The 27,047-nt window shown below is 43.3% G+C and overlaps 1 protein-coding gene across 1 annotated transcript; it reads right to left on the bottom strand.

Moving 5' to 3' along the window:
* Positions 1 to 774: 774 nt before the first annotated feature.
* sh3bp5b (SH3-domain binding protein 5b (BTK-associated)) lies at positions 775 to 26,756 on the bottom strand. Its single transcript, XM_068729882.1, has 9 exons — positions 26,430 to 26,756; positions 25,279 to 25,341; positions 18,530 to 18,658; positions 6,351 to 6,515; positions 5,881 to 6,011; positions 4,431 to 4,473; positions 4,111 to 4,333; positions 3,045 to 3,416; positions 775 to 1,641 (listed from the first exon to the last, which is right to left on the bottom strand). The coding sequence occupies exons 1-9, from the start codon at positions 26,505 to 26,507 to the stop codon at positions 1,409 to 1,411; spliced, it is 1,437 nt and encodes a 478-aa protein (XP_068585983.1). The 5' UTR covers positions 26,508 to 26,756; the 3' UTR covers positions 775 to 1,408.
* Between the last annotated feature and the right edge of the window lie 291 nt (positions 26,757 to 27,047).

A 27,047-nucleotide genomic window follows, 5' to 3' on the forward strand; every position in this document is an offset into this window, starting at 1 on the left:
ATAGTATAGCATGTTGAAAAAACAGTCATAGTATAGCATATCGAAAAAAATTAAAAATAGTTATAGTATAGTATGTCCAAAAAAAAGTTAAAAAGAAGTCATAGTATAGCCTGTCGAAAATAAGTAAAAAAAAAGTCATAGTCACTAAAGGAAAATACATTCTGCGATCGATCACGTGGAACATGCCGTCCTCCTTCAACTACGACTTCACCACCGCGTGCGTCCGTCTACACCGGCCAAATGTAAAGAAATAAAGTATTTTTCTTAAATTAATTTCTTTATATTCAGACAACTTTTATCCCACTTTATCGAATACAAAAGTTGAAAACGAATCAAGAACATGACATTAATGACAAAGCTACATCTGACTGGTTACCAAGATTTATACATCTGAGAATATGACTAATATGACTATGACCAATATGAATATTTCAAATTATTAAGTGAAATAATCAAAATAAATTATAGTGTGTATTGTGAGACGGGATTAGCTAAAATACAATTTTTAAATGCTTCATAAACACCAAATCATATTGTGTATAGAATATTTTTGCCATTAGAATCAAGTTCTTTTACAGGATATTTGGAATATCAGTACTTGTGGTCATATTTCTCGTCTCAAACATAACTTAACCATTTAATGTGTTATTACTGGGACCACGACAGATATTAGAAGAACACATTTTGTATTCAAATGTGAGAAACGTTGCCGTGCAGCAGACGGAACATTTACATACGTACAACTGCAGAATAGCAACACCGTGAAGTATCAAATACAGGAGCATGAAGCAGTCATTTATTAAACATCTCCACACGTGACTTTAACTCCTTTAACATAACCTATGCACGGTTTACAGAATGCCAAGTGCCATTTAACAGTAATAAAGGATTCAATTAACAGCTATATGAATGATGTAATAGATAAAGCACTTTTTAAAACGAGCTCGTACTCAGGCAGCTGACGTACTTTTGTGAGAGAAGCTTTTTCAGCTTTTAGTGGAAAAATAACAAAAAATAAAATATAACATGGATCATTTCTAACCATTTTTTTTTTCTCTTCCATCCCACTTAAATGACATATTTTCTAACATAACAGTGCTTTTTATTTCTTAGGCATGAGAGTCCAAAAAGGTGCAAAGTCCTTCGTTAGGGGAAATGGGAGTAACGACGCTGCCGTGACGAACAGGAAACTTTATATACAGCGACTTTGACATTCAACGCCTCTCTTTGACTGTGGAGTTAGTTTTTAAATGGAGTGCAGTTGTGGCAGGTAGCTCATGAACAGCTCAGCTTTTTTAGAGAGAGTTCGGGGTCACAATGAGCCAAAATCCATCCATCTCTCTCTCTCTCTCTCTCTCTCTCTCTCTCTCTCTCTCTCTCTCTCTCTCTTTCTCTCTCTCTCTCTCTCTCAGACTCCTTTGACCAGGACCACAGTCTGGCCGGCCTCGGCCTTCTGGGAACAGCTGTCTGTGTTTTTGGCGTTGGCGGTGCGAGGGCGGCGCAGGTTCAGGAAGCTAAAGCGCGTCTCCAGGCTGAAGCTCCTCTTGGTGCTGGACGTGGAGGAGCTGCCGCTGCTTGTCTTGTTGTTGTTGGAGGCTGGAGCGTTGTCCAGATCTCCCTCTGCACCTTCTGCCCGGTCACCTGCAGACAGCAGAGGGTCAGAGAACGTTTCTTTACTTCACGAGCAGAGACAGGACCACGATGACCCTGTGAACCCTCAGAAACCTTGTTTTCTTTAAACAACCGTCATAGTCGTCGGATTTTCTGAGGGTCCTTGAACACATCATGTGTGACAAACGCTTCTGTCAGAAAAAGCAGAAAAACTGAATTTAAAAATTGTTGTTCTCATTATAAATGTCTCCTCTAATAAAACGTTCACTTTAACCAGAGAATAGAATAGTTTAATATTTGTAACATGTGGAGCCTCCATCTTTTTTTCCAATATTGGTCAAACTTGTGGACATTTGGAACAATGTTGAATATATAGATTCCATTGTTTGCCAATTTGATGTTAAATAAATGATCAAAGAAATTCAACTTGCTTGCTTTCTCTTTAATGATTGATGTCATCATAACTGTGTTGTTCTCACTAAAGACATGTTCTAGTTCTCTCTACTTCTAGTCATCATGGTTCTGTTTCACAGAGGACCTTTATTTTGTAAAAAAAACACATAAACACACATCATTTCTCTTCTCGGCCCACATACCGATACGTGACGGCGACGAGATAATACTGACCGATATATATCATTTTTCATAATAAGACACACGGTGAACTATTTCCTCTCTCCTGGCGGAGGAGCATGTGGGTTTTGTCTCCCTGTGGCGTTGACTGATAGGCTCCTCTGGAGGAGCAGCAGTGAGTGGAGCAGGTGTGGCAGCAGATCGTACGTCTGACCCAGAGCGCTCTCTCAAACCTCATCTGTCTCACTTTCCCCGTTTGTTTCTCTGATTGTCTTTTCTCCCGTGTAGACAGATCTACTCACAGCTGGTGGTGAGAGACTCAGTTTCATACCAGCAGATTAAGACATTTATTTTTAGTTGTTCTTACAAGTCTGTTATCTGCAGATTATTTTCTTCATTACTAGACTTATTTATTCTGTGTATAAGAAGAAAATATAAGATATCAAATATAAAACCCTTTATGATTTTGCAGAGCACAGAGTGATAATAAACAGCAGCTCATAATAATAAAAGATTATTAAGATTTGAGGCATCTTAGCTTGAAATAAGACTGAAAACTATTAACCGTTTATCAAAGTAGTTACCAATTATTATCAATCAATCAGCAAATCATGTTAGCTTAGCATCGCACAAAACACACCAGCTTCTCCATCAACACATCTAATCTGAACATATAAGTGTTATTAATATTAATATTGCTGTTATTATTTGTATTGTCGCTGTTGTTATTACCATTATTATTGTTATTATTTTAACTTGCTTTTAATTGCTTTAACACACACACACACACACACACACACACACACACACACACACACACACACACACACACACACACACACACACACACACACACACACCTCTCTCCAGGTCGCACTCCGGCGACGACGCTCCGCTGCACTCGCTGCGCGGCCCGAGCACCGGAGAGATGAGGCCGAAGTCCGACAGCGACACGGTGCTGGGGAGGTCCAGGCTGAGAGGCCTGGACAGAGGAGACATGGACGAGGACGAGGAGGACGGAGTGGGCGACGGGGAGGCGGAGGACGACGTGCAGGAGGAGGAGGAGGAGGAGGAGGAAGAGGAGGAGGAGCTGGCGAAGGGGCAGGGCGACAGGAGCTCCTGAGGGCTGCTGGGAGACGAGCCCAGGCTGCAGGTGGAGCGAGTCTCAGAGTCTTCCTCCAACATGATGTTGCTGCCGCCGCACGCCTCGTCATCGAAACACACCGACGCCACTGCAGCAGGAGAGAGGGAGGAGGAGGAGAAAGGAAAGTAGAGATAGGGGGAAGGAAGAAAACAAAGGGGGAAGGGAAAAAGTGTAATTCCAAAGAGTGAGGAGAAAAGAAGGAAAGGAAGGGAGAAAGGAAAGGGAGAGATAGAGGGGAAGATTAGAGAGAAGGGAAGGAGGAAAGAAAGAAGTTAAGAGTGAAAGAAGGATGTAAAGATGAGACAGTGAGGTAGAAAAAAAAGGAAACAAGTGGATGAAAGAAGAAAGGAAGAAGGCAAAAAGGGGATGAAGGGAACAAAGGAGGAAAGAAGCCATGGAGGGAAAGAGGTGGACAGTTAAAAGGAGAAAAGAGAGAGAGGGAAGGATGGAAGGAGGGAAATGGTTCAGAGGAGGAGAGGAAGGAGAAAGGGATGAAGGACAGAGAGACGGACGAGGAGAGAAGGAATAAAGGACAGGAAGATTAACGTGAGTCTGTGCAAACAGAGCTAAAAATAGAACAGAGCAGAATGTGAACCGTCACGCCGCTCCCAGAGGACGAGTTTCATTTTTACCCGACATAAATCAAAGCACTCAAACGCACCGGTCGGTGTTGTGTTGTTGCATCCGGCAGCACGGTTCAGGGTCACTTGTAAATCAGGTCAACACTCGAGAATCTAAAGCCGTTCTAGAAGAGGTATGAAGAACTCATTTGAATAACTCACTGGATATTCCGTCCGACTCCATCTTGAAGCCAGAGATGTCGTCCCCGGAGACGGCGCAGTCGCCCTCGGCGCCGACGCCGCGGCCCCGGGGCCCCATGGTGGAGCTTCTCCGTCGCTCGTGGATCTCGTCGGAGATGGTCTCCAGGTTCCTCAGGGCCGTCTTGTACTCGCCTTTGGCCCGGGACAGCTTGGCCTGCCGCTCGTCCACGTTATTCTTCAGGTTCTGGAGGAGGAGGAGGAGGAGGAGAGACGGTCAATGAGGGAGGACGATGAAGATGATGATGAAGCATCTAACGCTGACTGGATAGCTCGTCACGTACCTCCAGCTGCAGATAGTATTTGGCCTTCATCTCGAAGTACGGCCTGCAGAGGAAGAGGAGCGAGACTAATTAATAATCAATCTAGATGTTATATTAATGTAGAGACACAGACAGAGAGAGACAGAGACAGATAGAGACAGAGAAAGAGACAGACAGAGAGACAGACAGACAGACAGACAGAGACAGAGAGAGACAGACAGACAGACAGACAGACAGACAGATAGACAGAGACAGAGAGACAGAGAGAGACAGACAGACAGACAGATAGACAGATAGACAGAGAGAAAGAGAGACAGACAGAGAGACAGACAGACAGAGACAGACAGACAGACAGATAGACAGAGACAGAGAGAGACAGACAGATAGACAGATAGACAGAGAGAAAGAGAGACAGAGACAGACAGAGACAGACAGAGACAGACAGAAAGAGAGAGAGGAGACGATTAGATCAGAGGGGAAAAACACAGAGTAACCCAGAAAACCAACATCATCACCATGGCAACCCGGAGGAGGAGGAGATGAAGGGGTTATGATGTTGGCTGAGAGAACGGTGCAGAGCGGATTAACACTCTGCTGAGGGAACACGAGGCTGCAGCTGATAAATCTAGTGGAGGGAATGTGTTTTGAGCTACGTTGTGTGCTGTTGGGTGTTTTAATCTCTAGCATTGTATTTTATTAATTGATCGTCGTGATTAGTATTCAAAGTAACTACTGCTAAACACATGTAGAAGAGTAAAAAGTACAATATTACGCTCTGACGTGTAGCACAAGTTAATACTCAAACATCTCAGAAGTGTACTTCAGTAAATGTCCGGATTCCTTTCATGTTACAGAAAAATACGTTGATACTTGAAGCCACGTGTTCAGAAGATATTAATATAATATTCGGTAAAAGTTCGTCAGCGTAAAAATACAACTTCATTACTGTAATTGCTTGACTTTTTCTCCAAAATATTTTGACTTAATTCCCCAAATCTCCAACAGTTGCGCTGTAAATTATAATTTTCCGATGAATAAATGTGAGCAATGAGCTCAGAAATATTGACAGCCAATGAGAAATATTACACAAAAAAAAAGGGGGAAACTGTAGAGTTTGTATTCATCGTAACTTCATTTCCACCTGGAGTGTTACTAATTCTGAGGTTTCAGTGCGGCCTTAAAGGCATCGCCCCCGTGACCAGACTTCCCCTTCCTGACACACCTGGCTCTTTGAACTACACTGGACTGACTTCCACTGCTGCAGAGAGAAAACACTTTCAGCCGAATGGAGAAGAGCAACCGGCTCATCACGCCACATCTGGGTCGAGCAGCTGGATCTGATCACAGCGTTTACACAACAACCAGGTTTTTACAAGTAAACATTCCATCAGCTGAGCTCCAACATGGCTGCCACACTGCATGTTCACCCTCGCTCCTGGCCTGCTTGTCGGCGGCGGACCGAGTCTCTTACTTTGACTTGTTGATGGTGCGTTTGAGTTTTTTCTCCAGCTGCTTCATGCGGCCGACTGCCGCCGTGTATTTGGCCGCCGTCTCCTTGTGGACCAGCTCGCTCCTCGTCTTGGAGTGCTCCGCCTCCATCACCTGCGACAGCCAATCAGAACTCACCGTCAGCCACGCGCTGCGAGGTTCAATGTCTTTAAGTGTTCCGTCACATTTCTATTTCTATCGCGTTGTGTGGAAAAATGGAAATAAGTGAGCAGGAAGACTAATCAAAGGTTTGAAAAATTAAAAATTAAAAACTAAAATGTAAAATTTTAAAATTTAAAAATTAAAAATATATTTTTTTAAATAAAAAAATAAATAAAATAAAATACAAGTCAATCCTAATCATTATAATAATCTAAGAAAAGGCAAAAAAAAAGCCATAAAATAAAATGAAATGATTCCTCCACTAACTAAAGCCCCCCCCCCCCCCCTCACCCGCTGGGTGGCGTGGTTCAGCATCTCCTGCCAGGCGGAGTCAAACTGCCGGTTGTCCTCCTCCAGGAGCCTCTGCTCGGCCAGGGAGATGGTCTCCTTCGCCGCCCGCAGGACCTCAGTGGCTCCCTGGAAGTCCTGGGTGGCCTTCTGGGCCTCCAGCTGGGCCTGGAAGACAGAGGGAGGGACATTACCACCATTATCACCATCAAAATGATTCATTTTATGACAATCAACTCTGGACCCTTGTTCAAAATGCAATGGATCCTTTTTCAGATGCTTCAAATGAACTTGTTCTGGTTGAGGAAATATTTACGCATGAATACATTGCAGTATATTCAGGTGTAGCTAATCTTAAATCCATTTTGATTCATGGAGCAGTGGAGAAATCCCCTTCAACTGTACCGTCTGTTCGTCATGCAGCAGTGATTCAGCTGTAATAATGAAACACCATGTAGTTATGTAACCAGATTAATGTTCACACATCAGCTGCAAATTCACTCCCACAAGCCTCTTCTCACGTTCAGGCTGAACTCTGCAACATCACTGTGGGACTGCACACCAGAAGCGCTTCTTGGAGTTTGAAGTTAAAAATCAAAAAACAAAAGTATTTGACCACCACGAACCTGAATAAACGTTGAATTATTATTCGAAGTCTGTGCAACATTAAATCATTCAGCATTTTGTTGTTTTCCCCAAAATGTTTCAGGGCTGCAGCTTGACAGATCAAAACAATGATCAAATTACCGCTTAGTCTATTGCGGCGTTCCCACTGCATGCCAACATACTAACAACGTGCATCATACACACTGGTTCCTCAGTGCGTGCCATGTTGGCCCAGAAAGCTTCTGCAAAACCTGTCGGATGCAAAGAAGAACTACCGGCTGCTCCAGCTTGGATTTCTCTGGGTAGCTCGGAACAGAACTTCCTCGTTCAGCCAAGGCTGTTAGCACACATCACAGCCGCAATGCATCCTGGGACATGTCGGCGCTGCGTGACGGCCTCGCGCTCCCTCTGCCACCATGGTCACGCTGGAAATGATGAGGCTGTGGTGGCAACTACTTGCCTTCCTTTCCTCCTCTCTTCTCTGCACTCTCCACCCGTCTCCTTCCATTCATCCATCCATCCATCCATCCATCCATCCCCTTTGCTCGCTGCCATCTCACATTCTCTCTCCTCTTACGTCGTTAGTTTCTCTCTCTTTTCCTGCTTCATCCGTAGCTTTCTGTATCCCACTTAATCCCTTTCGCTTGTCACATTTCTGCCTCTCTTTACATCTCTTTCCCTCCCTATCTTGCCTAATCTCTCCCTCTACGTCTCTCTCTCTCTCTCTCTCTCTCTCTCTCTCTCTCCATCATCTCTCTTTCTTCCTCTCGTTTGCTCGGCTGCTTCATGTTTTAAATAGCTCTGCTGCCCATGAAATTTTCAGACGGCCGATCCTCCAGAGGGAAGGCGACGCAGCTTCCGAGCTTCCTTCTCCATCTCCGGGAGGAAAAAGGCAATTTGGCCTTTACAGGCGCTTCAATTATTCAAGAGAGCCTTAAACAAAGAAAACACGCTTTAACGTATCAACTGAAAGAGGAGAATGGAGGAGGAAAAGAGAGACCCAATGGACACATTATCAATCCAGAAATCCTATCTCAACTATTCGCTGAGTTGGTGAAACTAAATAATGAGAAATACAGCTACCTGAGCCCAGAACAAATCCTAAACTGGGACTATAATTATTACTGGTGTAGGAGGAGAAAGAGTCTAGATGGGACAAAAGAACAACGACCAGCCCGTGTATTCAGAAGATTACAGATGCGCCAATCAGACCTTTTCTCTCCTTTTACCTCAACTCTGCCACTACTGAGCACCAATCAAATGCCAGTACTCCGTTTCCCCCTAAATTTTAAACGTGTGAAACTCATTGGAATTATCTTAACGTAAGGTAAAATGGGATTAATGTGGCATTAAAATCTGAGGATGAATAAACAGGTAAAAGGGGTTCCAAATGTCCTGTGAAGTAGAATGTTTGTTGTAAATATATGTTTGTTGCGTTAGAACTTCATAATCGCTACTCTCAAATATTTAAAATGTCATACAGAAACAAGTGAAAAGTATGCACAGAAGAATATAATCTATAAAAAACTGAATATAAATGATCTGTGACTTCAGTAAATCGTCTTTACATTCATGATAAGCATCTGTAGTGGTGTAACGGACCACTGTCAATCCGTACGGATTCGGCTCGCATGTGAACGGCGGTTTAATGACACAGTTTAACGTTAACCATCACAGTGTTAAATAAAGTTTTAACGTTAACCATAACAGTGTAAATAAAGTTTTAACATTAACCATCACAGTTTTAAATAAAGTTTTAACGTTAACCACCACAGTGTTAAATAAAGTTTTAACGTTAACCACCACAGTGTTAAATAAAGTTTTAACGTTATCCATCACAGTGTAAATAAAGTTTCATTGTAAACAACCAATCAGTGTTTAGACCAACAGGAGGAGCGCTAGTAACGTTAGCAGCACCGCTAACGGCTAACCAACGGAGGTTCATTTCAGTTACATCATGATGCCTTCAGGCTCTGCTCAGTGAACACGAGGACTGGCTGAAGGTTGAATTATAACGTTATCGTGATGTGTTCACATGTAATCTGTAAAATGTAGTGTTTGTGAGAAACTTGAATAAATCCAGTAGATTGAAAGAGATGTTTTCACAACAACATAAATAGATATTGTTCTATTCTGTCCCGATCCGATGCGAGTTTTATGATCCGTTGCATCACTAACTAACTAAGACCGACTGATCTATGAGGACACAATGAGTCCAGTGAGTCCAGGGATTCATACGAATCCTAAATCAGTCTGTTTACCACCATTAACACGAGAGAAGGTAGGAAAGTTGGAGGAGACAGCATCTGTATTCAAAACGACCCGATTTGGCCTATGTAATTTGATTATTTTTATCTCAGCTCAAAGTCTGCCAATTAATTCCCTCTAAAGGTGAAGCACGATCTGGGACAATAACATCTATTATGAATGCCACGCAAGTCCTTTCTGTCCCGGCGTGACCCACTAACACGCAGCCTTCCCTCGAAGAAACCCACATTTGAAGTCGCTGCTTTTTCCCCCAGGAGGGGAGGTGAACGAAACTACGGTCGGCCTAGATACTCTGAGAGAGCCTCTGAAGTCCTCTTCACGGTCTTCAATAGAGAAATTAACCCAGATACGTCCAGGCTTTGAAGTACGACTGCTGAGTTCAGAGGAAACGATATAAAGGTTTAGTTGAACGGTGCTGGATTCTTTTAATGATGGCAAACAACACACAGAGACAGTTTTACTTCTCAAAGGCCGTGGTTACACTCGTCTTTTCATCATTTTTGTCGTCCGATCGGATCTCGCTCGCATTGGGATCCGATCAGCCGGACCACAAGCCCGAGGTAGTCTGGCCCACATTGAGTTCAGGTCTCAAGAGACGTGTGGACAGCATGCGGGCAAAATCCAGGGACGATTTATCGAACGTATAGGTCTCCATCGTCTTCCCCTCCCAAGGAGAGCAAAGGGAAGAGGAGAGGAAAACCAGGGCTGGAGTCCCGTTAAGTTACTGCTGATGAAAACACAACATTTACAATTGTTGCTGCTTCACAATAAAAGCTTTTGAATAAAGAATGTTGTTTTTTGGAATTTACCACATTTGGAATGCGGAGTGACGTAGAGACGTCGTATATGGCTCTGAAAGAGACAGCGACCTGTCAATCACTGTGTAGCCCCGCCCCTAAAGCATACCCAAGAGCTGTTATGCAACAACTGACCGACCAGTGGCATCACAACACACGCGCACACACACACACACACACACACACACAGTGTCCCAGGTGGTCAAAGCCAAACCAGATGGCTCCGACTTTGCAGATGCTTCCTCTGAAGCCTAACCCTCCAAATCCCCTCCATCTTCCACGCCGTCCGTCCATCTCACTCCACCCATCGGCAGCGTTCCCTGTGGTTAATGTCTGATGTGACGAGGGCTGCCTGGGAGGGAGGGAGATAAACACACAGAGAGACACAGAGACAGACAGACAGACAGACAGACACCGAGAGAGAGAGACACAGACAAACAGAGAGAGAGAGAGAGAGAGAGAGAGAGAGAGAGAGAGAGAGAGAGAGACACAGAGAGACAGAGAGACAGAGACAGACAGACACAGAGAGAGAGAGAGAGAGAGAGACACAGACAGACAGACAGAGAGAGAGAGAGAGAGAGACACACAGACAGACAGACAGAGACAGACAGACACAGAGACAGCGAGAGAGAGAGACAGAGACAGAGAGAGAGAGACACAGACAGACAGACAGAGAGACACAGACAGAGAGAGACACAGACAGACAGACAGAGAGACGGGGAGAGAGCGAGAGCGAGGGGGAGACAAAGACAGAGAGAGACAGAGACAGACACAGACAGAGAGACAGAGAGAGAGAAGATCGAGAGAGAGAAGGAACGACCCCAGAAGAAGACATTACACATTCATCCTTTATAACCTGGTGACCTTATTGTCCCATTAGCGGTCGTGCTAATGAGATCGCTAGTTAGCATCTGGGAGCTTTTTCCTCTCTTCAAATAGCTGAACAACATGAATTGACGTACAATCATGACAACAGAATGTCATGGGGGGAAGTAAACAGCACAGAAAGGAAATAGAATGAGGTTTGAAACGCTGACCGACTACTTTAGCATGTTAGCGGTTAGCGTGATAGCCGTTAGCTCTCCAGCTACAACTCGCCTCGTGAGCTTTTAGCATTCTATCTCAGGGGGGGAATGCGACATCTAAACCCCACCCTATCTCCTCATCAGCTTAGCACCCTGCCTCCCCCCAGCCTCACCCCTCCACTCCCCCACAGTCCAAACAAACATCTATTAAGTGAAGCATGTCGGCTCTCTCTCACTCCATCCTTCACACTCGCAGCTTTCTATTCCAGCCGCCCTCAAATCAAAATCTAGCGTAGCATCTCCTCAACGGCCACGGATTTGATCATCGTTTCCTCCCCCATTCTCCCGACTAATCCCCCCCCCCCCCCCCCCGCCTCCTCCCAACATCTGTCCAAACTCGGGCCACAGTCATGGTCACGTACAGAATCCAATCTAACATCTGAGGACAACAAGCGGCAGGTGATGTCAACCCAAAAGAGCTCACGTTTTTCACACGGTGTTACGACCCCCGTTTATGTTATTGCAGTGTGCCATCCTCTCCGCTCTAGTTTGGTATGTATGTATGTATGTATGTATGTATGTATGTATGTATGTATGTATGTATGTATGTATGTATGTATGTATGTATGTATGTATGTATGTATGTATCTCTCTCTCTCTCTCTCTCTCTCTCTCTCTCTCTCTCTCTCTCTCTCTCTCTCTCTCTCTCTCTCTCTCTCTCTCTCTCTCTCTCTCTCTCTCTCTCTCTCTCTCTCTCTCTCTCTCTCTCTCTCTCTCTCCTTCAGCTAATCTGCAGACTCACTGTGTGCTGCTGCCGGTTGAGTGGGCGGCCGCTTTAAATCAGCTTCTGCAAGTCGACACGTTGACGATTGAGTCATCCGCTCTCACTTCAAAACGCACCATCGTGATACAAAAACCAGTAGTACTCAAGAGTATTCACTGCTGCTCTGCTCAATCATTTGACCCTCTTACTACACAGAATAACCAGCAAAGTGACTCAGCTACAAAATATAAAAACACACAATTCAGAAAAGGGTTACCATCTAGAATAAAACCCCTTTTTTCACAAACTGGATCCAAGGAAAGCCTTGAAATGTTTGTGACTCTTTAAAATGCTACAAAAATGGAAATAAAAACGCTGAAGAATTTGATTTCCTGTGTCGACAGTGAGATGGAAACACAAAAGGAAAACGCTCACGCATCCTGACTTCCTTATTTACATCTCCAGCCTCGAGTGTCTGGAAGATGAGGTGGAATGAAGAACGATGAATATTTCATTACGTTAAAAAAACAAAACAACAACTCCCGCTGAAGGTTTAATTTCCGTCCCTCCGGAGTCAGCACTTAGAAACGTGCGTCATTCAAGCGATGTGCACTTAAGCGAAACTCTCCAGCCTCGTCAACCTGACCCACTTCCTCAACCCAGGTCATCAGTAAGTGCATCTCCTCTTTTCTTTATTTTTTGGATCACCTGACAAACCTTCACCAGGGAGATCAAAGCACATTCACTGGATTCCCTCACAGAGCGCTTTATGGAATTTAGGGCTCTGCTGAATGTCTTTTATTGGTTTTTGAATAGAGCTTCAAATGTCTGATGGCATATAATATGACGTCAGCACAAAGAAAGGGGGGGGAAAATAGATATGGTGCTGTTAGATTGCTGCTCAACTATCCCGTTAATACAGTACACTCCACTGTACAGCGTAACGGTGAATTGACCGGGAGCGTATATATGTTCCCCAGCTCAATATCCTCTTAATACGACTCATTAAAGGAGACCTTTCAAATAGGGGTCTATTTTCTTAGCAATGATTTTTTGGACAACTGTTCAATGTTTCCTTGGGTCAATATGTTGATATCACCCACATCCAGAATAGTCTACTGACGTTATACTCCTTGAAAACCTACACACTCAAAATTTGGCAGCAAGATAATAGACATTGAACTCCCCACCGTGGCTGAATGGACTTTAGGTTCTTTTGTCTTTGGAACAGAGAAGATCGCCCTGATCCATCTCTTACAATGAGGACCCGGGGGAACACGGGGCTGCCCTCCCCTATCGGTGAAGATGTTGTTCTTTGAAAGGCTAAAAGCCAACGATTTTCATTAGATAAAAACATTGTGTGACTTTTTGACTTTCGGACAATTTTTTTGAAGTACAACATGGAAATGTTTGGATCAAGCGAGTCAGAAACTGGAATCTAATTCTACAAATGGTATAATACTAATAATATTAGTGTAGCCTGATCTGTATCTCCAACTGAGCACAAATACTGATTTTGGAATTCAAACGTCAACATTATGATTGAAGCGCTGAACTACTTTGTACAGCTCTACTGGATTTAAGTGCTTTCAAGGACTGAAAAAGGAGACTCCTTTTGTTTTTAAATTCCCAAACGTTCAATGATCTTTCCAGGCCGTAGTGGCGCTAAGCAGGGAAACCCTCACTGTACTCCTGCAGAATGACTCACTCATGAATCATTAGCTGCCAGAGAAATGTGGATTATCACTGACGCTCTCAGGCCTGTATTTTATCTTCTACTTTGAGACACGGTCAAATGGAGTCCCCGCCCACCGCCGCCGCCACGCCCTGGGCGCTGCCCGCTGCTTATCTGCCATCGCAAATAACGCGTTTGTTATCAGACTGAGCGGGAGAGCGATGGAGGGAGCACGGAGAGAAAGAGAAGGACTTTTTCTGATCGTGAAAAGAAAACAGTGAGTCAAGGTAAATAGACTAAACAAAGAAACAAAGAGTTGCCAGGATCTCCTTCCCTCCCTCCTAAACAGATCCAACTGTCAATAAGATGAAAATGAATACACCAATCACAAAGCCAAACCTCTGCTGCTGAGGTCAGCGCTGACGCACAAAAGCCAAACATGCGTCCAACACTGAACGGAGACTCTGACAAAGAGACTCAGTGGGTCTTTAATTTGAGATATTTTGAGCTGGCGAATATAATTAAAGTAAAAGACATGAAGGCGATTTGTGTTGATTGTGTCAGGGGCCATTTACAAGTTTCTCAAAAACTGATAACAGCTTTATTATAAACACCCACAGCTTTTGTTTCAATGATCAGTTCCAACAGCCTTTTTTCACCATCTGTTCAGAAAAAACTAAATCTGTATCACGGCATAAACTAGAAGTATTCCCTACAAATATCTCCAGCGCCAAGATCTGAATGCCCCGAGGGGGGGGGGGGGGGCAGCGACTCGTTTAGAGATAGATTAGATACGAACGACAAGGAAAACAAGACAAGACGGACAGATAACCAAAGCCCTGCCAGGAATCCGTCTATCTGCTCCAATAGGATCTGCTCTGTCCTCTAAATCTGATCTAAAAATAGACGGAAAAGTATCCTTCACACAAATACAGGAATACCTGCACAGTATAGGTGATTACTATTCACGATTACTAGTCACGAATAGTACGTTAATTCAAAAGTCGCGAATCCACCTAGTTTGCCCGAAAACGTGAGACTTGATCTAGTCTTGGCTGGCATTAATGACTTATGGCAAGCCTAACCTAGCTCTGTGAGGCTAGACACATAAGCACAGTGGTGCTAAATGAATGCAATAACGTGCTGATATTTAGAAGGTTTAATGTGTTAGTTTAGAGTGGTAGCATGCTAACATCTGAGGCTGATGGGAATGTCATTGGTTTTGAAGGTATTCCAAGTATTGGACGTTTTTGATCTAATGAGGGAATCACATGGATCATCAGAGTCAGCAGGCTTCATCCTCTGGGGACCACGAATATCTGAACCGAGTTCATGGCTATCCACTTCGAAGTGGACATATTTCACTCAAAACCAAAATGGTGGACCAACAAACCATCAACAGAGTTTGCCAGTGGACAAGACAACAGGACGGTTACTTTAAACAAAACCAATGTGGGGTAGACTCAACTCTCTAAGACCACCAACCTGCTTGCTCCCCTCTTGGAAAGGGAATAAGATGCGAGAGATAAGAAAGATAATGAGGGCTTAGTATCTATGGATATTGGCTAAACTGTAAAAAGTAATTTGGTCAGTAGTTTATGAAGCAAATATGTCATAAGCTGGTCCCACCTTCTGAAAAGTGACAATCTCCTGCGTATTGTTAGAATTTTAAATGGTATGTTTCTGGGATTTGGACTGTTCGTTCGGACAAACCAATACATTTGTGGAACATTTTACGGACTAAATGATTTATCGAAAAAGATGATAAACAATATCTGAAGCATCCAGAACGTTCTTTCACAGACTTTCTTTCAAATTGAGCCTCGGCTTTAAATGCTTGGGTGCTGGACTAGCTCACAAAATTACTGCAGAGATTGGATAAAAACAAAAAAACAACAACCCTCCACTGTAGTCTGTAGCCATCCGAGAGAGACAGACAAAGCGTAAGACAGTAAGTATTGAGGGGGAAGAAGCAGAACAAGGCTGGCTTACCAAAATGTGACGTTCATCCCTCTCTGTTGATATAAAGCAGAACAAAAGGCTAAATGTGGCCTGAGGGGTGTTCGGAGCACAAGAAGAGGTAAATACACCAGATGGAAATGATTTAAACAGGCCAGAGGATTCAGCGATGGTGAGGATAGAGAAGCTGGATGTGACTCCAAAGTGACTGGATTCAAACCTGGATGTGGGACATAAATGGAAGATGCTTTGACTAAAAATACATGTCCAGGTAGAATCATTATTACTGCTGTGGTTATGCATATGGGGTATCTGATACCGTCTTCACCAACGCAATGGACGACGTTGGTAAAAAGGTTTGTGGTTTTGATCGCAACTGTCAATCTTTTGTCTTTGTCGTGAACATCTCAAGGTAACCAGGAGAAATAAGACATTAAGTTTACAAAACTATACCAGCAATGTGTTTTGTTGGAAGTAATTAGATTGCGGCAACAGTTTAGCCAGATTCAGACCCAAGGTATACACCCCACTCACCAACCTATTAATGATTCATTCACAACTTTAATCCAATAACCCTCAAACCATTGTTGGAACTTAAACTCTCCATCCTTTAACTGTCAAACCAAAAGCATTTTCACACTGCCCAAGATTTACAAAACACAGAAATGTTCTCATCTCAAATTTGTTCCATGTGTTACTGTGAGGACAAAGTTCTCCCAATGCAAATTACCTCTTCACTACGAATAACTGATCCGAACTGATCAAGACCGACGAAGCCTGGAACCAGGTGGAGTCGTACACCAAGTGGTTTTGGGCTGGAAATCGATGCCCTCGTCAGACTGAAGGTTGACCGCTAAACCAAAGAAGCAGGAGGACGCGTCTCAACACAAAACGGCTACTTTACTTGTGTTGTTCATTCAAGTTCCAGGACTCTCCAACTGAGCAACGAGAGCAAAAAAGTGGGTCATCGGCTAAACTCTTCTCCTAAACTTTAACTGAGTTCATTTGTCAGACGGATGTCGAGTTGAATTAGTCTGTGTGGTCGTGCAGAAAGGGATGGTGCAGTGTAACTGACAGCCATGTCCAAACGTGGCATCCATTACGGAGAAGAGGAGAGTGGGTGGGTTCAATTTCAAAATGTTTTGCCTCCCTGGAGGAAAACACAAACCCTGCCTCAACCTGATCTTCTGCATTTAATTTTCCTCATCTTCTACTTCTTGTTACACAGAATAAAAACCTTCGTCTCTTGGCAACATGTTACCATATCTCTGCACTTCCCCCGAACAGATAAATGACCTTTCCAGGGACACATAAAAAAACCAAAAAAAAAACCACCCATAATAATAAAAACTGTATTTCTGCTCTCCGAGCAATGCAAACCAACGCCGCGCAGCATATTTTAAAGTGGAAGTTAAGCAGATACGAGCCTGAGAAGTGAGAGTAAACATCAAGAGGAGACAGGAATAAAATGGAGGCCAGCAGGTGAGCTGAGGTGGAGGAACTACAACGATCACGCGCTGCACGTCCTCATCTCAGTTCCCGCAATCGAGAGGCTTGGTACGCCACAACCACAACCACGAGGGACGACTCTTCCTTAATTTATTCAAACACACACTGAAGTTAGCCGACCGGTTCGCTCGTTTATATCTCAGTTCGCGGGTTCGTTTGTAGACCCGTCTGAATTGTGAAGCAGCATTTCTGTTGTGAAAAAGGTTTGAGGGATGAATTAATGGATCTGTGTTTTTATGGCCTTGGTGCCTCAACCAAAACAATTCATGCCAACATGACATCGGTTCAAATCTGCATAGCAACCCAAAAAAAACAAAAAACAAAGTTACAAATTGGTTTTGGATAAAAAGATCTACTAAACTGAAAGGTTTTAGGTTTTGTGACGTTTCTCAGAATTCATACAAAGATGTACGGGTAAAAGCCAAAGAACAGGCAGAACTATATATATATATATAATTTATTTGATAGTGGAGAGAGATGGGAAACGTGGGGAAAGAGAGTTGAGGAATAACACGCAGCAAACAATCCGGCCAGAACTGGGGAATCAAACCGGAGACTCGCTGTGCTCAGGATATTTCCGCTCGTGTGCTGTGCGTCAGGTGATGTCCTCAAGGATTTTTAGATTCTCTCCTATCTCACACTTCCATGTGACCCTTGAATCACAGTAATAGTAGCAGAGGCATCAAAGAACGTCGTTTAAATAGACATATAGCTGAAAAAGCAGAAGTGTCACTGCAGTGTCACTTCACAGGAACTCTTTCATCATTGCCCCAATTTCAGCACGCTGCGGAACAAATTACCTCTCATATTTATAGAAATGATTAATCCCCTCGTAAAAAAACAAACCTGAATGCCGTCAATAGAGATAGGAGCCAACATCCGAAAGTGGGGGGGTGGGGGGGGAAACTACATAATGAAGCCTTTTAGAGTCTCAGTCCGTCCTCGTGCTTCCTGACTGAGCTCCTACAGCTGTGTGGGCGCTTATCGAGACGGGCAGGTGGCGGCTTCCCCCTTTTATTTACAACACACACACACACACACACACACACACACACACACACACACACACACACACACACACACACTGAGAGCTGAAGCTGAAAAGGGAACTGAGATTGTGGTCTGAAATGATTGTGAAGTTGCACGCTCGTCACCAATTTCTGTATTTGAACAATCCAACAAGACTGAAAGTTTACGCATGAAAGTTCCCCTTTCCTCCTCGACAAGCATCGTCCAGAAGCTGGACAAATGTCATGTAGGAGTAGGAAAGATCGAACCACGCAAAACACAATTTAACTACTAAACACACTCAGGTCTGGACTTTTTGTAACTCTACATAGGCTTCTGATTTCCTAAAATATTGTGTCCATCACGCAGTGAAAATGACCCTTGGGACACTTGGATCCATCAGACATGTTGACACACAGACCAAAGATCTGCAGCAGTAAAACAAGACCCAATTATACAGGGTATAATTTGGACCTGGTCCCTCAGAACCCGAAGGGACCCAGAGACCCTTCTTGAGATCAAATGGTTCCGAATGATTCTACCACCCCTCCATCCGTGCATTGTTCACCGACCTGTCTGGCCAACCTGCGGGCCTCCCAGTAGGGCTTGGACTCTTCCACAGCCTTGCCGATCTTCTTCACCAGTTCGTCCAGCTTCACCGTGGCCTCGACCAGAACCGAGCGGAACTTCTGCCTGGCGTCCTGACAGAGAGAGAGAAAAAGAGAAGCCTTAGGTAATTCAGGTCAACACTGCGAAGAAATCCATTCATGATGGGTATCGAATGAAGTACTCTAATGACACCAGTATCACTTTAAGGGTACTGGGATTGGTACTGGTGTCATCATTTTTACAAACAATAACCAGCCCAAAAGGGATTTTTTTAGCCTGAACCAAAATAGGGAATACTGTCATTCCCTTTGAGTCTGCAATACACACATTATGATGCCAACACCCCCTTTGTTAAATATAATATTAGAGTTTCATTGAGTTAAAAGGAGGCGGTAATATAAAGGGTTTCATTTTAGACTGTGTTTGATTAAACCAGATGTTATTTATCCGTCTCTTGCCAGTGAAAATGCTCCTGTCTAGCCTTTGAACAGGTTTCCTGTTTTGCTGCCCTTGCACTTCTGAATGAACACTTGTTATACCTCCTGACACGGCCTTGTAGCTCTTGACCCTTGAACTTCGCTTTACTAGCAGCTTGTGAATTCAATGAAATTAAACCTTGCTGCCTCTGCCGTGAGTCACAACTTCTCAGAAGTGGAGAGTGTAAAAACACCCCGAACTTTCAAGATAAAACCACAAAAACTAGGTCTAAATAAGGGATAAGAGGCATTAGCTGGTAACCATTAAACTTGATCTAATATGGGCAAAGTATTCACACCATGTGTTATGCTGAGTGTCCCAATAAACACTGAGAGACAGATCAGGGCCAATCTGTCAACAGACGCCTATAAAAAATGAATGTCCGATATCATTTTGTTAACTGGCACAAAGCAACCCGTTCATTACGTCTCAGAGAGCTTTGTTTGGTTCACTCGTACATGTCGAGGGGAGATTCTCAGAATGCTTTCAGCGCATCGCGGGCGTCTAATTGTCGCAAACAAAAAGAGCAAGAAGAGGAAAAACAAGTCAGAAACCGGAAAATTCTCTCTTTAACTTCCCATCTTCTTTAGCAGGGTCAGTTATACAAGTGACATCAGGGGGGGGAGGATGTTTTTGGCAGCAACCGGGCTTGAACCAATGGCCTTCTGTTAAAAAAAATTAAAATAAAGTTCCACCTCACTGTCCCCAAACGTTCCCATCAGTTTAAAAAAAAGTGTTTGTGTGTTTTGTAGCCTCTAGAAAAAAGGAAACTCTGCAAACACGTTTGTCTTAACATGAAAGGTTGCGTCTGTCCAGCTGCGAAACAATCTCATTAGAACCGGCACCAAATAACTACACATCAAACTGCAGGTTTCAGCCCCAACAAACAGCCACTGACAGTCTAATTTGAACCACTTCAAGGAAACAACCACAAGGTTTGTCGTCCGGGAGGCTTCTTCAGGACTCCAGACTGGGGAGGAGTTCTAGACCTTTTGACCTCCTGGGTCAAAGGTTTCATGAGATCATTTGTTGACGTGTCATAACTGACCGATACAATCTCTAACCTTGTGGCTTGAAAGCTTATATCAACGCTCTGTCAGGGAAACAAGCTACATGTGAGATAAAAAGCACAAAATCCAAAGAGGGTTTGTTTCCGTCAAAGAAAACATATCATAGACCCATGAACCACAAAGCCATACATTTAAGGAATGATGTGGTTTTACCAGTCAAAGCAGGATTAATATGGAGACATCATCTTCCTCCGTAGCTACTAGCTGACTGGCTGCATCGTCAAAAAAAATTAACCAGAAAAATAGATAAACAACAAACAAAAATAAACCGTATGGGGCCTAAAAAGTCATAGATCGCAATTGTTTTACAAATACCGCTCGTTAATTGATCTTTCGCTAAGCCGCGCCCCCCAGCTGCTACACTACCAAACTGTCAGAGCTACGTTACCATGGAGCCCACACTGTCACTAACTGCATGAATATTATCAACTATTTTAAGACAAACAAAAAGAAGCTTTTTCAGAGAGAGATTAGTCAGAAGAGTCTAGAATATGTATTTAAAGGGTGATCACAGTGTGGAAGTGAACCACCACATCACCTGCAGACCGTTTGTACGTACATCTCCTTCCAACCTCTCTGGGTAACAACCATCACCATCACACAACGTTTAAACATGACTAGCTCCAAATCCACTAGAGCCAGCCGGGAAATGAAGAAACCATTGGAATGAGAGTCTGTGGAGCAGAGAAGGATCATTAGAAACCTAACCAAGTCGCAACAGTTTTGTTTCTTTTTGACTCGTTTTGAAAGGTGTCAAAATGAGAAGGAGGAAATCTGATGCTGCAAAATACAGCTTGCATGTTGCAAATTTTGGTGAAATAGGCCAAAGTCTGTCAGGTTGGTGTCGCCATGCACACAAACTCTGAGTATCGCCCGATGTTGTCGGCTCTGCTCTGTCTGCTTCCATCCAAAACAGAGTCCCTTTCAACTAAACTACACTATGACTAATTCAGATCTGTGCCACTGTTACATTTAGTGTATTAAAGCCACAATTATTCATGCTTAGGTGGAACTTCCCCAGAATGTGCTACGCTTCACAACAGCATGTCTTGTTTCTCGAAATCACCAGCAGCTTAGAAATAAAGTCAAAATAAAAAGGTTCAGAATAACCAGAATTAAAAAAGGGTTAAAGTTCACAAATGAAGTGGTCTCAAAACAGATGCAGAAGTTTAAAATCATGCATAATGGGGAAGTGATGGGGAAGTAAATAAAAGTAGAGGTGTGAAGAAACACAGTCTTGAGGGGGGAACGATAAAAAAAGACGGGTATTTAATAAATCACCCAGAGCACAAGATATCTGCTTATTGTTCTACGTTTATTAGGAATTCTACGGACTTTAGACGTGTCTGACAGACAGCTGGTTAACTTTAAATCTCAGAGCAGAGGAACCCTTTGAGACCAGCGACGGGGGATCTCATTAGAACAAACCGGAGAGGAGAAACTAGAGCTGCTTATGTGATTGGGAAACGGGTACGATGATTTTGGGGGTGGTTGCCACTCACCAATGGACCGGAGACGCGTTGACGTCAAGTAAATAAGATTTAACGCAACTCTTGGTTGAACGTTAGCTGCAAACTCTCGTCAGCTCATCAAATCATTTAACCATTTAAAAGTGAAACACATAATAAAAGCATAAATCTAGCTTTTGTGTTGAGTAACTTATAGCTGTAAACTTTAAAAAGTCAGACGAGGACGGCAGGTTCAACCAACTCACGGAGCTCACGTGAATTAGCTAGCTAGCTGTCACGTTTTTACATCGTCAGGTATTCAAGGAAAGCCACTTTGGATTGGATCAAGAGGCTGAATTCAATTTCAACAGATCAAAAAACAATGTTTCACAGATCATTTGTTGGGCTTAAAAAGGAAACCGCATGACGCTTGATGCCAAAGTCCCAAAAGAAAGCGCTTCCTTATTGATCCTGCTGGAGACCTCCGCCAAAACCCACTTACTGACAAATCGCATTAGCCTTTCATCAAGTCAACGACAGGCTGCAACTTAGGAAAGAGTGCGAAACAGAAATAGTGCAGAACTTCACAATCAGCTATAGATCTACAGCTGCCAAGTTCCTCCTCTAGCTGGCTTTGAAAAATGCATTTACCTCAACTGGCTTTCATGTTTGTAACTCGAGTCACGAGGATTCTGGGACATGAAAACCCAAAAGTCTTTTTACATTTTCAGTGAATATTCCATCTTTAATCTGTGGATTAAATAAACAAATCGATTAGTTGACTAAATAGTACGAGTGCTAGTCGACTCAGAACTTCTTCGTAAGAGGACGGACCTATGACATTTTTATTTTGGGAAACATTTTGGTTCATAGCCGCAGAACTAATGACATTCCCATCAGCCAGTTTGTTAGCAATCAGCAGAAGTTAGCACGCTAAACAAAGATGGTGAACATTTAGCTCAAAGGATGCCGTGAAACGTCCAGGGTTCGATTCCCAGCGTGTCAAAGAAGTGTCTGTAAAATGTTGGAATGTCGAACTTTTCACAATAAAAGTTTGTTATTTGTGCTGTTAACTCATCCTCCCTGCGTTATTAATAGACCTGTTAAATGCATTTAATCTCCATATAATTCTACAAAATAAAAGCCCCCCCCGTTACTTACTATTTAAAAGCTTTAAATTAATGCAGCAGAAATGTTGCGTTTTCATCAGCGGTAACTTAACAGGACTCCTCGTCTCTTCCTTTTGAGGGGGAAGACGTCAGAGACCTACGTCTGATATCATTCTCCGGATTGTGTGCATATGCCGTCCACGCCTCACTGAGTAACCACGGCCTAAGACACGCAAACTACCCTCAGGGACACAAAAGAGGAAACGGTTACAGTACAAATGTTTCAGCTCTGTAGTCCAGCACACCGGATTTCCAGTGAAACAACGTCCTGTGGTGGGATTCAAATCGCTGACTTTCACTTATTAAGAGGAAGGAATCGTGACCCTTCCTAACCCTGGGTGACCGTCTATAAACGGGTTAGGGTTGGATACAAACGACCACAAATGTGAGATCTCTGTGATTGAACCGATGCAGTGCAGAGTCTCCGGCCTCGGGCGGCTTCGCCTCGTCAGCGCCCTGAGGCGTCACGTCTAGAGCTCGTCGTTATCCGCTAAATTTAGCATCCCATTACCTCACCGGGACACTCGGCTCATTATTACTGCAGTCACTCTGCCCGTTCCTCTCATCGGCAGCAAGACATCAAAACGTCTCTTTGTGGTTATTAAGCGATGATCTCGCACTAATGCTGCTGCTGCTGCTGGAGATCTCAACCCAGGGAAATAAAACTCGGCTGACACAAGTGGGGGGGGGGGGGATTTTTGGATCGGCTTTGGCAGGAGGAGATTAATCCTGGTAGGGAATCAGAAAAAAAGGATTTAAGGACACGTTGTGTGTTTATGTGCTGATGAACTGGACGTTCACAGGAATATCCGGATTCAAGCTCCTGCGATAACAAATATCCATTCTGCTTCAGCGTTTAGAGGAAGACATTTTTTATGATTCTTTCTTGACTAATTGAATAATTGCTCAGTCCACAAAAATGCTCCTTACTGGTTCCCAGAGCCCAACGAAACATCTTTAAGTTTCTTATTTCATCCGACAACGGTCCAAAAACCCGTTTTACATTCCAGACAAAAGACAACTAGTAAAGATTGACTTTCAATCAAGTTCGTCCACGCTGTGCTGAGCTTGAACCAGAAGCCATAACAAGGACTAGATCAGGGGTCTTCAACGTTTTTCAGGCCAAGGACCCCCAAACTGATAGAGAGATGGAGCAGGGACCCCCTACTATATATATTGTATAAAATTGTGTTTTATATTAAACTGGGCCTAGTGCCATGTATAAACATACCTTGTTATTGTGCATTCAATACTAAGCTATTCAAATAATACACATGTTCATATATTCATGTTTTTATTTTAAAGGTACAGTGCCACCGCCATTTATAACCATACCTTGCATGATAATCATGAAATCACGAAAATAAGTGATGGCCTACTAGTGCCACTGCCATGCATAAACATACCTGTTATCTTGCATATAATGCTGAACTATTAAAATAATAGTAAAATTAAAAAAATTGTGTCTAATCAACCAAAAGATTTTGCGGACCCCCTGCAGTACCTCCGCGGACCCCCTCGGGGTCGCGGACCCCCTCGTTGAAGACCTCTGGACTAGACAGTCCTGGACTTGTGTGACTTAATGTCCATATTATCATAACAGCACACTATACACCAATCTATGCTAAATAGTATTAATGCAAACTGTGATATTTGTAAAAAAAAAAAAAAGGTGTTTGGTCAATCAGGAACAGTAAGATTTTCTTTTATTATTAATAAATATACTGATTATTGTCTCAATTAATATGCTTGTCTAGCAACAAGTGAAAACTCCCCAATGTAATAACATTTATCTTTTTAATTAAATTAAATTAAATTAAAAAAATGACATCTTCAAATGTCTTGTTTTGTCAAAGCAACAGTTTTTTTGTTTATATATAAAGAACGATTTAGTGTCATGAGCGTTGACACCCCCCCCCCCCCCTGACGGTAGCAGGTCACAGTGCTGAACAGCAGACGTCTTTGTTGCGACATGAAAACAACTTGACTTGATTTCGTAGCTTGTGGAGCCATGAAGAAAGGGCAGAAAGTTTAAAATCAGACACGGTTTTAACAATCGGCACAGTGTTGAACCAGACCAGGCTCAGGGCCGACGGAGGAAGGTTGACCGACCAGCGGACGACGAGATACCAGACGATACCGGGAACACGGTGAAATCACACGGTTCTCGGTAAACTCAACACCACGGACGACAATAAGGTTGTCAACAATAATATACACCTGTCCCTGAGAACAAAGCCCTGTGAAACAATGAGCTGTCAGCTGACTGACACCAGGCGCAGCGGAGAAACACGACACCACGTTGGACTTTCACCTCCGTAAAGACTCACAGAACACTGCTGACCCACAGAGAAGTAGGCCGTCAGACTTTATGGGGTTTTAATGGGATTCAAGGAACAGTCAGACTCTGAACTCCGCCTGCTTGATCACCACTAATTGATGGGATCGAATGAGTTTACCGTAACACACCGTGTCGGTAAGATTTCAGGGTTTTTTTGTGATTTAATGCACCGCCAGTTAACCTGCATCGACGTGCGTGACTACTGACCTCCAGCTCCGTCTCACATCTGTTGATGTCGTCGGTGGACTGGTTGAGTTTCTCCAGCTCCCCCTGGAAGAGAACCACAGAGAGAGACAGAGGAGAGAGAGAGAGAGAGAGAGAGAGAGAGAGAGAGAGAGAGAGAGAGAGAGAGAGAGAGAGAGACAGAGACAGAGAGAGAAAGAGAGAGAGAGAGAGAGACAGAGAGAGAGAGACAGAGAGAGAGAGAGAGAGAGAGAGAGAGAGAGACGCAATATGTAACATCTGGATGTACAAAAGGAAAAATGAAAAGCAAAATATTCACATTAAACTGTCTGGAGTATTTTTAAAGCTGAAAGATTTGGCAACAATTTTGACAATCGATTCCTAATTTAAGTCATTTTTTAAAAGCAAAGACACCAAAACGACACCAAGTTCAAGCTTCTCCATTTTGTTTTTGTAATTATTAAAAATAATGTGTTGGTGTTTGTGGACGGCTGGTCGGACACAAAGGTGTCAAGATGTTTCCTTTGGCTTAAAGAAGATCAAACGATGAAGTGAATATAATCAAAACGACATCACTGTTAGCTGCAGCTAAGAAACGATTAGTCGACTGATCGTTTAGTCGATGCACAGAAAATTAATTGGCAACCTTTTTGTTTTTAACAAATGATTAATCAAGTTATTTTCAAGCAAAAACGCTTAAAATGAGAATTATTCATTGTATTTATATTTTAAAACCCTTTGATCATGAGTCTGTTTACAGTCTTCATCTATAATAACTGGTGTTATTCATACATGTACACGTTTCAGAGTCATTCATGTTTACTTATTTTAACCTCATTATTATATGTACTTCACTGAGAGGCTGTAACTTTACTCTGAAAAGCTCTGCAAAAAAAAATAATATCGTCATTGTGTAACATAAACATCTAGATATCACTCAGCATGGATTTGCTTTCTACCACATCTGCATCGACATAACCAGCATCTGCAGGGTTGATTTTAAATATCAAAGCATTCGTATTTAAATGAAGAACAACATGGATGAAGGTGCAGATCATGCTGCTGCAGCGGTGTGCACGCAGACGAGGCTGGACGACAACCAACCAGCGTCGACACATGAAAACATGAATATAAAATAAAACACTAGTCGATACTGAGGGTGCACAGACGGGTACCTGGATTCTGGGGTCCACTTCCTCGTCGTCGTATTCCGGCTCGTCGTCCGTCCTGAGCTCCTTCTCTAGAGGATCCATGCTGGAGGTGAAGGACCCGAACAAAGAGACGTGACTGCGGGGCGCACAGAGACCACAGGCTCCTCTCGTCTCCAGCGGGCGCCAGACGTCGGATTCACGGAGTTGTTGCCTTTTTTTTTACTTCAACGTCCACGGATTATATGAATTCATTTTAATATGTTTCTTTTTCTGTCGAAGAGGAACATCTCGGCTTGTATCCACCGGTGGTGCCGAGCAGCAGCAGCGGCGGCGTGTCTCCGCGCGCAGCTCTCCCTCCTCACTGAGCCCGGTGCTCCAACGTCCACAGCTGTGACTCAGACCGGGAACGCCCCCTTTTGTGATGCGGGTATGACGGGTAATTAGTGCCGTGTAGTGGTGACAGAGTGAAGCCGGTGGTGACAGAGTGAAGCCGGTGCCTACTGTCCACCAGGGGGCGAACATTTTTTTTTTTTTGTGTTCAATTAATATTGGGACAATGTAACGCAACAATGTAACTACCATGAATAAATACCAAATGACTTACAAAGACTTTCTTACCTAACGTTACACAACACACGTAAA

This window comes from Cebidichthys violaceus, unplaced genomic scaffold, assembly GCF_023349555.1.
Source record: "Cebidichthys violaceus isolate CVI_PGR_0920_01 unplaced genomic scaffold, fCebVio1.0.p SCAF_48, whole genome shotgun sequence".
Classification (NCBI taxonomy): Eukaryota; Metazoa; Chordata; class Actinopteri; order Perciformes; family Stichaeidae; genus Cebidichthys; species Cebidichthys violaceus.